The 14,810-nt window shown below is 38.8% G+C and overlaps 2 protein-coding genes and 1 long non-coding RNA gene across 3 annotated transcripts; 1 reads left to right on the forward strand and 2 right to left on the reverse strand.

Moving 5' to 3' along the window:
* Positions 1–64: 64 nt before the first annotated feature.
* On the reverse strand, positions 65–1,899 carry LOC121951546 (uncharacterized). Its single transcript, XR_015778152.1, has 3 exons — positions 1,761–1,899; positions 508–543; positions 65–389 (listed from the first exon to the last, which is right to left on the reverse strand). It is a non-coding gene; the product is annotated as an uncharacterized LOC121951546 (long non-coding RNA).
* Positions 1,900–3,045: 1,146 nt separating this feature from the next.
* sdr39u1 (short chain dehydrogenase/reductase family 39U, member 1) lies at positions 3,046–7,711 on the forward strand. Its single transcript, XM_042498323.2, has 6 exons — positions 3,046–3,202; positions 4,293–4,399; positions 4,591–4,673; positions 5,127–5,248; positions 5,361–5,513; positions 6,752–7,711. The coding sequence occupies exons 1-6, from the start codon at positions 3,187–3,189 to the stop codon at positions 7,177–7,179; spliced, it is 909 nt and encodes a 302-aa protein (XP_042354257.1). The 5' UTR covers positions 3,046–3,186; the 3' UTR covers positions 7,180–7,711.
* Position 7,712: 1 nt separating this feature from the next.
* mettl17 (methyltransferase like 17) lies at positions 7,713–14,766 on the reverse strand. Its single transcript, XM_042498324.2, has 14 exons — positions 14,565–14,766; positions 13,252–13,393; positions 13,015–13,164; positions 12,825–12,912; positions 12,023–12,104; positions 11,748–11,821; positions 11,573–11,667; positions 11,400–11,470; positions 10,886–10,993; positions 10,622–10,690; positions 10,442–10,492; positions 10,248–10,340; positions 9,615–9,811; positions 7,713–7,991 (listed from the first exon to the last, which is right to left on the reverse strand). The coding sequence occupies exons 1-14, from the start codon at positions 14,631–14,633 to the stop codon at positions 7,898–7,900; spliced, it is 1,383 nt and encodes a 460-aa protein (XP_042354258.2). The 5' UTR covers positions 14,634–14,766; the 3' UTR covers positions 7,713–7,897.
* Between the last annotated feature and the right edge of the window lie 44 nt (positions 14,767–14,810).

Here is a 14,810-nt window from a genome sequence, read left to right on the forward strand (position 1 = left end):
TAAAGTAAAAGTGTTTGGTACAAGACTTGAAGTTCTACAGACAAAAAATGTTGAACCACATGCATCATATTATATATTCATTTTTATTTCAGACAGCTTTTAAATCTTTGTAGACCACATCAAATATCCAGTTTTACACAGCTTAAAAAAAAAAAAAAAAAATACTGAAGATGTCATCAGGTGCCTATTTTTTCCAACATAGTAAACATTCTACAATACAGTTCAAGTTAGACACATGAAGCTTTATTAAAAGTGAATTTCAGAGTTTAAATGGTGTTGCACTATATCTATCTATCTATCTATCTATCTATCTATCTATCTATCTATCTATCTATCTATCTATCTATCTATCATGGGACATCCAGAAATTGATGCTGTATTTTCATTACCTGTAAAATAAAAAAAAAAAAATTTGGTGCTGATCGAGAATGTAGAGTGTACAATCATGTTAAACAGTAAATAGTAATGCACATCTTTCATGCATCAAACAATGAAGCAGATACTGACCTTATGAAAATGCATCCAAATCCAAGCTCTTATATCCTACAAAGAAAACACAACAGGTTAGACTTAAGTGTGCAACACAAAACATCCTCACTAGTGTCTGTACTGTCAAACCCATCAGTGCAGTGAAAGAATAATCATGAGGTTCAGGTGAAACACGGACTCACATGCAACTCATCATTAAGGTTTGACCACAGAATTAAAGCTTTGCATTAAAAAGGTGGTGCTTTTCTCAGATGCAGGTAGAAAAAAAAACAACCACAATACCCAGAATGCAATATGGCAGGATGATGGCAGTATGCAGAAGGTGCAAATGATTCCTAGCAATATTATGACACCACACTCCACTGCCAGATAAGTTGATAAATACTCAAACAAAACACTTTTTGAATAAATTCTCACTCCATTAAGATAATAATTTTTTTTTTCACAACACTGTTTAAAGGTTGAAAAATAACCCCTGAAACTCAGTCCTCAAAAAGGGGGTCCCCTTCTCCTGCAATTCCGAGAAGGTGGTCCTCAAAATTGTTTGATATTTTCTCCTTTCAAAAATTAAAATGTGTCTGAAAATACAAATAATTGAAGTTTCCTCTCATCTTACGAAAAAGCAAATACAGGTACAAAGACAGGTGCCGATATGGCCATCTGCCTGACTCCCTGCGCTTTCTCTTCAAAAATCAAAAGTCAAAAATGTTGAAGGCCATGCGTTATACTATTAAGCCTACCCTAATAAATATAAGCGGGATAAACAAAAGAGCACCTGCTGATATGACGTCTCTAAAATGATCCCACAGCTGCATCAACACCTCACAAAAACATGATAACCTTCATGAAAGTAGGATTTATTACATGACTTTTGCATTAATGTTAAATGTGCCGTACAAACAGGCGACTGAGTGCATGATCATGGTAAAATGATTGAGGCCTGCCAGGTGCACACAACTACTTTTCATTTTGTTAATGCACAATCCATGCAAAAATGCAGCACAGCGTGTCTTTAAGAAAAAAAGCAAGAGTTTAAAAACACGTGGTTAATAGTCAAGCTACTAATTAGGTCAGCGTCGATGTGAGCTATATACTGTCGGCCTAACTGCTCATTAGCGCAGACCATGCGGTCTGTTTGTAGCTACTGAAGCCACGATGCTAACAACGGCAATCTGTGCAGGAATAAACGCACCAAACTGCGACACACAGATACATAAACACACCAGCTGCGACATAAACAAGCTACTGTGATACAAAATGTGAACATTTACCGTCAATAAAGCTGCACGCAGGTTGTTTTTTGGCCCTGCGCCGTAGCATGTGTAACCTCCATCACCGCAACAAGGAAGAGAGACTGTTAATGAAGCTGAGGCTCAATTTATCGCCTCATCAAAACCACGTGTCTGCTGTCGGGACACAAACAGCTTCCGGGTCTGGCGCTGAAGGCTGAAAGAGAGCCAAAAGCATATTAAAAACACATGTTTCTAATAGTAAAGCATGATCGCACTAATGCATGAATATCATTCATTTTTTTTCCGCTGAAATATTGCAACGAACGAACATATGTCATTCATCCAGCAAAGGAGCATGGTTGTGCAAAACAAACATTATTATAAACTAATAAAATATAGAGAACAGAAATCAAATATAACAAGAAACTTGTACTTAACAATGACAGCAAACAAATGTTAAATCATTTTATCTAATAAAAGATTAAGTTAAAAAAAATCTTCTTGCTGTAATAGCAAACCCTGAGTTATCATTCTACAATTCTACAATTTCATTTAGCAGACGCTTTTATCCAAAGCGACGTACAACACAAGCAAGAATTTAGACTTAAGGAAAAAACCCTTAGTAAGTGCAAAAAGTGCTTCAGGTGTGATTGGTCACAGGTATTGCCGTCTAGTGGCAGAAGAAGTGCCGCACAGCCCCCCCCTTTTTTTTGGAAACCAGAGTAATAACCAGTAGTGATCTCCGCATCTGAGATTCAACAATCTCAGTATCACTACTTACGATGACAGTCAACATACAACATCACACAACTTTGTCAGTGCTAGATAATCATTAAGTGACTTATCATGTTTGTTATATTCTCTTTTTTGTTTATTTCTGCTGTTTATCCTCCCCATTTTATATCTATTGAGTGTTTTGTCTGTTACTATTTTGGTGGCTGAGTTTTCCCCTACAAATCAAATCAATAAGCTGACAAAAATCTATTAATGTGTGTACGAAAGTTTGTTCCTAAAACCAAATACTATGTTTTAATTAACAAGCCCCTGCATACCTGTCCATAGCTTGTAATAAAGAGTTCATTTTTTTTCATTTTCTTTTATTCTCCTTTACTGATCCACATATATTGCTCCTCTGTATTTTTTAGCCATCTAATGAACAATAGCAATAATTGACAATGACAACCAATATTTGCTCTCAGCAGATGACGCAAAAGTTGTGTGTGTGTGTGTGTGTGTGTGTGTGTGTGCAGCCTGTATAACTGCTGGTGACTGAATTCCACCTGTTCTTTAAAAATAGTTATTTTGAACTATAAAATGACGTATCTGCCGTGTACGGAAACCTTATTGGTCCAAAACAGGCGAGACACAAAAGTCACTGTCACTCGCAGAGTAACGGTGGTAAGGAAACAGTGTGACCTGCAGCGGCTTCGATTTGTGTCAGTCACACGGCGGCAACTGACCCACCATGAGAGTTTTAATAGGTATGCAAGTTATTTAACAATTAAAACTTTTTCAAATGTTGCTTCGGAAAGGTCAATGTGACATACACGTTACTAGCTAACTGCTAGCCAATGTTAGCGTTGCAGGCATAATTTGAGAATGAGTTGAGCAGGTATTAAGTAAGTTACGTGTGCTTAATGTTCGTCCATAAAGTCACAGTCAAAAGGCTTGCCAGCTACGTGATTAAACCCGGAGAACTGTCACTGTGCTGTTTAATTGTTATGCTAAGCTAAGTTTGCTAAAGTCCTGTTTTGTAAGCATGTATGTGGCGCATGCGCAGTGCGCACCATTCAGCGACCAGAAGCTTTTAGTGTGACAACCATAAAGTAATAACAACCCAATAAACTGTGTCAATACATTATTATGCAGCACAATAATTATTATGTATTAGTAACATTAGTTCAAATATGACCTAATCTGTCTTTTCTCTCATCCACAGTTATTATAACTGCCAAAAAATGCAATATGTTATTAATGAAAAGATAAGGTGATCAATGTAAACAAATACTTGTTGAGGGAACTCACCAAAAATCTTCATAGTACAGTGATGTTAGACCCTGACTTCCATAAAGTTTGTCATTCTCCCTTTCTGTTAATTACTTAATGCTTACCATACTCTCCAGTTTATATTTTTTGTATGTCTTGTTTGTAGTGTTTTTGATTTTTCTTTGATTATATTGGCAGCTGTTTTTTTTAAATTCCTGTAAAACCCCAAAACAGATGGGACAAACATTTATCTATGTGTGTATGAAAACTACCAATTGTGATAGTTGCACTAAAATGTAAAGATTTATTGTCGCATTCAAATCTTAGCCACACTGTCCTCACCCCCTTTCAAAACCAAACACCCTGTTTTATGTAACATTAAGTCCTCCTTTTATCCATGACTTGTAATAGAGAGTTATGCTTTTATTTTATTTTTATCATCCTATATAAATCCACATATTTACTCTAGTAATTCTCTAACTCTAGATACTCCAGCACTCCTGGAGCTACAGGGAAATGGCTTCTGTGTGCATCTGTGATTCATCTGCATAAATGTGCTTTTCTTCATATTTTTCTGCCTCTCAGGAGGAGGATCTGGCTTTGTAGGCCGTGAACTGACTCGCATGCTCAGGGACAAGGGTCATGAGGTCACAGTGATATCTCGCAAGCCTGGTCCAGGGAAGATAACATGGGTATGATCTCTGGTTAATGTGGAGTTGTAGTTCAACAGTCAGGACCAAGGTCATTTTTTAAACATGGGAAACTCCTAATTCATCACAGCATTTTTTTACTCTAATGTCTGTTGAATCTTTTTTACATCAGCTTTTTTGGTGCAGATTACTTATCTCTTTATAAACTTTTTTTCCTCTCTATGATTCTACAGGGTGAGTTAGAGTCTCATGGCCTCCCACCATGTGAGGGCGCTGTCAACCTGGCTGGAGAGAATCTGATGAACCCACTACGATGGTGAGCAATAAGTAAACAGCCTGAGTGACAGCTGCATACAGCCAAACTCTTTTCTCCAATCGCTAATACACTAAATAGCCAAAAGGTTTTCTGTAAACCCCTGTTCTAAAATGTGGTGTGTCACTGAGCTAGCTAGTTTTTCTTGATTTCAACTTTGTGGCGAAAATTTGGGGAAAGTTGTTTATCCTGTACTCAAAGCCAGGTCCACTAAGAAAAGGTTTTCCCAGTTTGGCATGGCAGAGCTTGACTGGCCTGCAGAAAGCACTGACCTCAACCCCATCCAGTGCTTTTGGGGATCACTGCGAGATAGAACTTATTGTCCAGCGTCAGACATTGACTTTTAATGCTCATGTGGTTAAATGGGAACAAATCCCTGATAATGAATTTTTTGTTCAGAATGAGGTTGCATGGGTTCTGGATTGCCACCTGATTTGTTTTATTTTTGGGTTTCAGGTGGAATGAAAGCTATAAAAAGGATTTGTTCTCCAGTCGTATCGACACTACAAAAACTTTGGCTCAAGCCATTGCTACCTCCTCCAGTCCCCCTCACTCCTGGGTTCTGGTTTCAGGTGTGGGTAAGTTTCTGCAGAAAAAAATCCTTAATATTCTAATAATTTGCTGCTAATGGCAAGTGATATGTACTGTGTATTTATTACTTTACTTATTTCTTTACTTTTTGACCCATAGCTTGTTACAGGCCCAGTCTGACAGCTGAGTATACAGAAGACAGTGACTGGACGCCATTTGACCTCCTCTCCAAACTTGTGAAAGAGTGGGAGGCTTCTGCACTTCTTCCTGAAAATGTGACTAAAACCACCAAACAAGTCGTCATCAGGCCTGGTATAAGAAACTCACATTTCGTTTGAAGTTACAGTAGAAAGTTTAATGTCCAGTAACCATGTATTTCAGCATCAGAAAGTTACATACAAATTGCTCTTGTGCAACAGATTTACCTTTTTTTCACAGAAGGACAATGACAATGAGAAATGTATTATAATAGTGAGTCAGTTTTTCTAGGGTTGGAGCACTTGCTCACTGCTGTTTGTGAACAGTTTCTACAGCATTTCCCAAAAAATAAGAGTGTATGTGTGGCATTGTTTTTCTTCTAAATACATTTGCATCCCTATTTGTCATTCAGTGTCCCCTCTCTAACTTCAGAGGTTTTTGTGGGTCCATGAACGCAGTGCAGGTTGAGCTCTCGATTAGTTATTTTTTTCCTCAGCAGCAGTTTTTCAGTTGTGGCGTGGATAATTGATCTGTTCCATTCACAGCTAATCTGATCAGATCAGATTGAGGGATAAGAGGAGTTTTTGAGTTAATGCAAAATTGAAAGAGTAACTAAAACCACTTTTAGCTTGAGTGTCTCCTCCCTGGCATGTGGAAAAAGTATCAAAAATGGGACGGGCGGTGGGGGCCTAAGACACACCCAGCCACCCGATCGTGCTGCCTCTTGATCCACAGCACCTCCTTGCCCCCTGCACATGCACAAAGAGAGGGGGAAGCGACAGGCATTACAGGTAACAAGTGGATCAGCAGTATAAGTAGCTGGGAGAACATCACTTGATTACCTTGAATAGCCAGGTTTCAACCTTTAGAGGGCTGTCACTATGCATATTTTATACACAATATGTAAAATTTTAATACTCTGCTCCATCTTTGCTCAGAGTGTGCTCTGCACTCCGACAGTATGATGCTATGAAAAAACAAATTACACACATAATCCTATTGCACTCCTGATGAATAGTCCAGCTAGAAAATAGAAATATCCATTTGTGACAGCAGATGTTTTAATCATGTTGGAACGCCACAAATAAATTAATGTGTGGGAAACCCTGTTATGCTCAGTTTCTAAATGTTAAGGTCTCACTACTGTTATGATGTTCTTTAAAATCAGATATTTATTTTGGTATACATGTTCCTGCACAGTCTTGGGTGATAAGTGAAGGTGTAAGACTGATTCATTTTATTTCTGTTTTTGCATTTGAAAGTAGGAGCTTTATATGCTGGTGAAAACTTTTATTTATCGTAAATCTTTCCTAGTACGGTTTTAAACATTAATTCCTCCCTCCCTCCACCAGGGGCAGTATTGGGCCGTGATGGTGGTGCCATGAAGCAAATGCTGCTCCCCTTTTGGCTTGGCCTTGGTGGCACTCTGGGGTCAGGAAGACAGCCGTTCCCCTGGATCCACGTCTCTGACCTGGCAGGAATTATTTCCCATGCCCTGGAGCCCTCTGCCGACACTCCCTCGCCAGCACCACAAGTGTTAAACGGAGTTGCACCTGCGCTGAACACCAACTATGAGTTCACTAAAGAACTGGGCCGGCTCCTGAGGAGGCCCACTATTTTTCCTGTGCCTAGCTTTGTCATGAACAGCCTACTGGGCTCTGAGAGGGCCGTGGTCCTCACACAGGGCCAGAAAGTCATACCAAAGAGGACTCAAGAGGCCGGATATGAGTACAAGTACCCAGACTTGACCTCAGCCCTGAAAGAGATTGTTGGGAGTTGAAAGCTGACCTTAAATATTCTGTGATTGTGTGTTTGTATTTAATGAATTACAATAATCAGAACTCAAGATCTCAAATGGGTCTGAGCACTGCTTGAAATATCACGTAAGACCAGTTTATGAATGCGGTTTACTGAGAGTTAGATTGTACTAAGCATTGAAATAGATCTGACAAATTAAGAATCAATGGAAGTGAATACAGGTGTGTACATCTAGGTTGCACTGGGATCTGATCTGATCTTCAGTCATTGATGGACTTCATAGCATAACAAAAATGGCAAATGAGTAAAATTTCAAGGTCCACATCAAGATGATCCACTTCTCTCAATGACCACAGATGTATACATAACAGGGATGATGTTTTTCCAGATCGTTAATTTTTACCTGAAGCACTAAAACAAGCAAGAGGAAATGTCTTATCATGCATTTTGTGACTTTTCAAATATCACATTACTGTCCAAATTGCAGCATGCTTGTTACATGAAGTGAACTATGATTTTGTTGAAGGTGGTGCACAATAAAGCTGGGTAAAGTACTTTTGTTGTGACATTTTATTGAAGTTATCAAAGCTTGTCAAATGACTCGGTAACAACTCCAGTAAGGAAACAAAGTTCTACTGAATGAAAAACTAGTGAGTCCTTTGTCAACAGGCTTATCTGAGTTTTAGGGTGTCTCCATTGTTTCAAAAGTCTAAAGAATGCATCTCTTCCTGGCTGAATAATCACTCTGAGTCACTCTGGACGTCGTCATCAACTCTTTCAATCACTGGCAGTTGATCTCCCCAGTCGCTGGTCCGGGCACAGCGGTACACATCTCTGATTGAAGGAGATGAAACACAATTTTCAGTCAAACTGAGAGATGCCACGATCTGAGGATGTGAACTGAACAACCAATGAGCTTAATCCAATAAAAGCAGCATCTGACTATAATGGTCAGAAGGACTGGGTATCAAAACTTTTTTGGCATGGAGTCAGAAATGCGTTTGTGACACCATTTATTAAAAATGACAATACTGCAAAAAATGGCATTGAATGTCTGATTTGTGGTCTTGTTTCCTTATTCTTTGATGCCAATTACAGACAATTTTATTTCAGAAAAGTTTTGCAGTGCTGCTTTTGTTTAAAAACATTTAACATTTCAGAAGTTTGGCTTATTTTGTTCAATTAAAATGTTATTTCCATTTTATATTTATGCACATTTATCTAAAAAAATACCTCCAATAATAAATACAACACATGTATCAGAAGCCCCTTTTAGGCTGCCTGTTCAAGGTGGGAATTTTGTGCTGTTATTTCGCCTTGCTGTTCTTTTTAAAAGGTACTATTGCCAAATGGGGGAATGTGCGTTCAATTTACCTCAAATCCAAATTTGCAGATTAGGATGATGTCAGATCAGAGTTGACTGCGGTCAAGGATAAGTCAGATAACCATGATGTTGTTACCATCAGTTGAGGACAATGCATTACGCTGTATTTTGCACATGCAAACACTGGAACATGTTCACAGATAGAAGCTGGACAGGACTGTGTGTAGGACTTTGTAAGTGAGACACAAATAGGTCTGAAGTGATAAAAAACAGTACAATACTTCAGTTTTCACTTTTGTTGATGTGCACAGCAACCATATTGGATTTTCAGGTAGGGGCTCTCCGACTTCCAGAATCTGTAATCTGACTTCAGAGAGTCCCATATGAAATTTCTGACCGGGACATCAGTATGGACGTCCTTGAGCAAATGGAATGCGCCAAAGTTTGTCTCGCCTTTAAGACAGCAGCGCAGGTGACAACAGCAGGAAATCGATGTCTCCGTAAAATGAACAGCTGCCAGGACGGGACCGTGGATGAGTGTAATGTTTTGATGATGTGCTATGTGTGTGAGACACTGCAGGGAGATCTAGAAAGCAGCTAGCAGCAGTTAACAACTAACTTGAAGAAGAATAGAAGTCGAAAATGTCCGTAAATTGAGGAGACAATGAGGTCCAAAAGCTTGTTACTCTCAGCAACTATATAACAGGGATGGTAAATGGTTGTAATTGCCATGTCATGCTATTGTTATGTTTTATAAAAATACTGCCGACGCATATGTCATACAGTATGTCACACTAGAGGATGGCACTGTTGTGTTTCATACTTGTGCTTCTGGGACGCTGCCATGCCATCTAAAAATCACACACTGGAGCAGTATGATGCTGCCGCTATGTGGTTGTGTGTAAAAAAAGCAAAGGTGTCTTAATGAAGGCACTTTGTTAGAGCCCTATTGTGTGATCTCTGTGTAAAATGGATTACAGGCAAGGTATGAAACACCTGCCACATGCCAAATACTGCTGCCTCTAATACTCCTCATACTGTCTCTTACAGCTCTTGAGCCACATTTCTGGGACAAATTAAACCCAAGCTTTGACTCCCACTTAGAAACTGTATCTGTAATGCAGGACCTTTACCTGCTGTGTTTTTTTGCTGTCACCACCATGTGTTGTAATTGTCCATCAGGGCAGCACATTCGACAGTGGACGTGTCTTGATCTGCGCTGCACTGGCGCGATCAGCCTGGCCCAGTTCACACCTTCTGTTTCTGCCTCCACTGCCTCTGTCCGAGTCACAATCAGATAGCTGAACTTCTCAATCTTCTGCTCACTGTGCTGAAAAATAAACACAGAAAAAGTTGGAATATACTTATGATTTGACTTCCTGGTTTTAAGTAGAAATTAATAAAATTTTTATAAATTTGTCAGCAACTCAGTTGTGATTAAGTTCCTGTTATTATTGTGTTTTGCACAATATCATCACCTCAATCAGTGATGATACTGTGGCTGAGCAAACACAGAAAGTAGCTCCACCTACAGATGCTTGACAAAATGACCGACTTGACACAAAAATATTAATTTAAGATTCACCTATTTGCTTTCTTGGAAATTTATATCAGTTGCAAGGTCTGTAAAAAGCTCACAAATTTAATTTGTGTTGAGATTTTTTGTTAAACTACTATTTTTGAGGTAAAGAGTGACCTTCCTTGCTCAACGTTTGACTTCTAGGACGTATACTGTCTATAGTGGGTAATCCAGAGATTAGTCTTACCCCGGGCAGAGGCAGAGGGTGGTACATCTGCTGGAAGTTGCAGGGTGTGATGGACTCACTGGTCAGTTTAGGACATGTCAGTTCATGAGGACACTGGGAAAAGAAAAAAAAATCTAGAAAAAATGCAAGAAGACTGAGACACAACTGGATAATGTACGGTATTATATTATAAACGAGCTTGGATTTAAATGTACCGGAGCAAACACTGACGGTGGCCTGGTGTCATGAACAGTCTTCTCTTGTTTCTGGAGATAAAGAACTGTAAGTCAACACTCTGCTTCTATTATTTGTGTCAAATAATTAACACAAAAGTACCTAACAAAATTCACCATGGAGATTTTAAAGTACCGTCTTATCTTGCTTTATTTGAATACCTTCAATAAAGTGTCTCTGGCCTCCATAAGCATCTGGTGGCCCTCTTTAGTCCCGTTTTCAACCAGCACCTATACAAAAAGAACATGTCAAAAACATAAACAAATGTAATATTAATATGATAGGGTTTCCTATAAGATAATATGATAAGCAAGCATTATAGTAATAGTAATTTATACACAAAAGATAGTACATGTCCACTGTGTTTGCAGTTTAAAGACGTAAACATCATCTTTAGGTGAAGTTCTGAAATGATTTCAACCAACCAGGTATGAGTTTGTCTTTCTCCACAGAGTTAACACCGCCTCCTCTCGATCCTTTGCGGTGAAAAGCTCTGATAGGGTGAAGGCTGAAGTCACCAAGTCAAACTGCACCTGAAGGGACAAGCGCATGACTGTGGTTGTGAACTTTTAAAAATAAAACTTTTAGTAATATTTGCAGAAACTGTCAGTATATTCACGTTAAAGTATATAAGACAGATAATCTGTGAAATAAATCATGTTGCTCTGCTCTCTCAAACTGCTGATCAAACGCGAGATTATGGATATGATTCTGTAACTGGATTTCCTGTTTCTCTCCTTAAATGTTTTCAGACATATATTTTAGTGTACTTTTTAGCTGTAACATGAGAAAGTTCTGGCAGGTGCTTGGTACTTTGGTTGACTGTGTCCAACATGGTTGGTCACAAACTTTTTCATTCCCCTAAATCTTCCACACTGCTTCTTTAAACATAACTGAACACAGACTGTGGTTTTCTGAAATAAAAACTGAGGGGTTTACCTTCGGGGAGACAGGGAGGAACTGTCTGAAATAGACATGTTTGATGTGAGGCTCAGCGTTTTCATCATCACCTGCTCCACAAACAAAAGACCATGTTGATATTCTGAACTTTTTGACCGAAGCCCGACAAAAAGGTTAGAAATCAAAACTGATATGGATGTTTGTGAGTGCACCTCTGAGAAGTCGCTCTGCCAGGATGTTCATCGGCCCAGAGCTGTCCACACACACCATCTCCTTCAGAGTGTCGCCCCAGCACGAGTGTGACGCCCTGTATGAGAAAGAGAGAGTTGGCAGTCTGGTAATTCACATGAAAACTCTCTTCAAGCTGCAGCAGTGTTTTACACTCACCAGACAACTGTTCCCAGGCCTGATCCAAAATCCAGGAGAGACTGAGGGGCAAAAGAGGGATCCCTCTTTTTTATCTGAAATGACGAAAAGGTAATTTAGGACAGAATAAGGCATCCGGCATGCTAACACTACCAGGGGTCATAACCCTCAGTAATAAAGGCATTTCTTCTGTTATCCTCCCTTGCTTTGCCACTATACGAATAAAAACATGTTTTTCGTGATCTGGGTTAACTGGCCCTGCTATTGTCACCTGATCTCCACCACTCATTCATTACCTCGTTTATAGCTCTCCTCACTGCTGCATAGCCCCCAGCCAGCCGAGCCGCCATGTACACCACACCTAACTCTTCATCATACCTGAAACACAGAGAGTGAGCTGTAATGAAACTCATCCACATCCTAAAATCTAACACCAGAAATCACTAAAAAGCTCCAGAAAGTCACTGCAGAAAGAGAGACAAACACTTTCACTACTCTTCTGGCTTTGTTCAGAGCTTGATATACCAACATAAAATGAAACACTGAAATTAAGTGTCTAAATGTTATCAGAATCAGAAATACTTTATTGATCCCCGAGGGGAAATTGCCTTTAGTTATATAAAGCTGGTGTCAATATGAAAAATGAGTTTCCAACATACATTTACCTCATATAAAAGGTTTATAATGTTAAATTTTAGTCTGCGTTGGCAAAAATAAGACTTGTATCTTAAGTCTTAAGTTGGGTCAATAATGCTCTTTCTTTTTGGATTTTGTAGGCTTAAACATGGATAAGTATGATCGGTAAGCTTACACCTTTCAAATGCATGGTGTGCATATGAAAGGCTTGTTTTCCTTCTGATCCATTAAGGTACACAATACTTTGATAATATTATTCTTATGTTTCAAAAGAAATTATGATTCTCATGGTTTGACTGACATCATACTGTATTTCTATATGCCATACATCTTAACAAAAGGAAAAAGAATGCTCTTTCTCCAACAGAAAGCGGTTAAATTACTTGAGATTGTTTCTGAGCACTCATCATTATATATTCAGATCAAAGAATATGTAGATAAAATTGTTGCTTTATAGGTTACTTCATGGGAGTCCAGTGATATGTGGTTCTTCTGAGCTCTGAAAGCACTTTCTTCCTGATGCGGTCTTCCAGGGCTTCTTCATCTATAACTGTAATATAAAGCACATTTACTTTCCTCAGATTGCTTCTTTATATAATGTCTTCACAGTTATTATGCATCAATTATGTTTTAAAATGTATGTGTCACCCACCTTCTCTCTTCTCCATTGCTTTCTCCCAAAGCTCTTTTTCCATGCTCAGAGCCTTCTTCCTCAGAGTCGAGTCCTCGGTGGCTCGTTTTCTGCTCCACAGGAAGTTTGTGAGGCTGCAAGTGCGGTCAGTCAGCCGAGGCACCTGAGCTCCTACAGGTGGAGGAATTGAGGAGTGGCATGGTGAAGCTACAGAAATATTTTGGAACTGAAAGGCACTTAACTCATAACTTAACATACTGTGAATAATCGACTGTGCAGCCATATGGAGCTCATCAGGTAGGCGCACAGTTTTCAGGTTGGTCACACCTGGGTGCTTCCTGTGTGGTTCTCGTTTTAGGATATCTACCTTGGACAGCGGGTGTGCAGCCATGCTCATTCCCTGAGGATGAAAAGGAAATATTTCTGTAACACCTCTTTACCAGCCTTCTGCTCATCTTTTAATAAAGCAAAAATAAGACAAGAAACTAGGACAAACAAACCATTTGATAGTTTAAGAGCCAATATTTTGGAAATTCATTTGAAATCTGTTGTCCATCTAAGCATTTTTTATTTCTGATTTCTTCACTAATTCACACACTCTGAACTTTTAATAATAAATTAATTCATCACCATATATGTATGATACATATATTGCATTAAATTATTTTATCTTTTTATTTGTCCTCCCCAACAAACATGTGTTGCATGAAGAGCATAGAGAGATCACAATTGCTAACACCAAATAACTAAAAGAAAGCATACCATAGTGTTTCAGAAGCTTGTTTGTTTTGGAGGATGTAGAGTTGTGTTAAGTGACAGAAGGACTGGATTCAGCACTTGCACAAAAGTTAAGGTATCTTTATTTAAAGGTTGTCCCACATTGTAAAAAGTCAGATTCATAGATTTCCTAGTGTAAAGCAGGTAAAGGTATTATAAAAGTACTGTAAGAGTATCAAAACACTCAATACAAAGAGAAATACACACAGTCTAAACTCAAAAACTGTGGCTTTAAACAAGCCGTCAGGATTTATGTGAATTTTAGATGTCACAAGTATACTATAAAGCACCCTCTGTAGAGGGTGAATAACAGGTAAGTGTAGGCAGAGTATGTGAAAAAAATAATGTGTTTTTAAACATTGAAGCATCCAGATATGCCCTAATAGAAACTCCAAACACAAGTATGAACCTGAAAATGAGCATAAAAGGGTACCTTTCACAATAAATTGTTTCAGACAGAAATTCTAACATTTTCTGCCCATAGAGGTGTTTGACGAAAACAAAAAATACCATACAGGCAATCTATCAGCATTATAGTAATATTTTATCAAATAACATCAAATAAATACTAATTTAAATGATATACAAATAGATTTCCGAGTCAAAAACTAGGCAACTGTTACATTGGAGAAAGTAACAGGGACTGAAGGAATGCGATAAATGAATATTTAGTTTACTCTTGACATTATCGAAGTACGCTTTTCTCTATTTTTTCTCAGTTCTGTTTTAACATCATGTCTTTCTGACCTCCATGCCAACGATGCTGCGTTCAATGACAGACAAACCGAACTCACCCTGCACATCATCCTCACAACAACCGCCCTCTGACAGAGGACACAGGCGCCGTAGCTCCGTGAAGCCATATCTTCCGCGACTGAACGTCGACTTCTTGTCTTTAAATGTCTTAGATTTTATTTTTTCATCTACATCTCCACAAGCATGGAGGCACATTAGGATTTTCTCACCGATCCTTCAACAAAATAATTCCGACCAACGGTTAACGCGGAACCGTTGTTCCCGTAGTTGTGTTCCTCACGGTA

The sequence above is a fragment of the Plectropomus leopardus genome, chromosome 12, assembly GCF_026936395.1.
Source record: "Plectropomus leopardus strain MGB_pleo_1.0 chromosome 12, ASM2693639v1, whole genome shotgun sequence".
In the NCBI taxonomy this organism is placed as follows: domain Eukaryota; kingdom Metazoa; phylum Chordata; class Actinopteri; order Perciformes; family Serranidae; genus Plectropomus; species Plectropomus leopardus.

Excerpts from the sequence above, each read along its gene's own strand:
- sdr39u1 (XM_042498323.2), top strand. Across the intron at positions 4,400-4,590 it reads GTCCAGGGAAGATAACATGG|GGTGAGTTAGAGTCTCATGG; the intron begins GTATGATCTCTG and ends ATGATTCTACAG. Across the intron at positions 4,674-5,126 it reads CTGATGAACCCACTACGATG|GTGGAATGAAAGCTATAAAA; the intron begins GTGAGCAATAAG and ends TTTGGGTTTCAG.
- mettl17 (XM_042498324.2), bottom strand. The coding sequence starts at position 14,633 with ATGGCTTCACGGAGCTACGGCGCCTGTGTCCTCTGTCAGAGGGCGGTT. Across the intron at positions 13,394-14,564 it reads TTGTGAGGATGATGTGCAGG|GGAATGAGCATGGCTGCACA; the intron begins GTGAGTTCGGTT and ends TTTCATCCTCAG. Across the intron at positions 10,341-10,441 it reads CACCGTCAGTGTTTGCTCCG|TGTCCTCATGAACTGACATG; the intron begins GTACATTTAAAT and ends TTCTTTTCCCAG.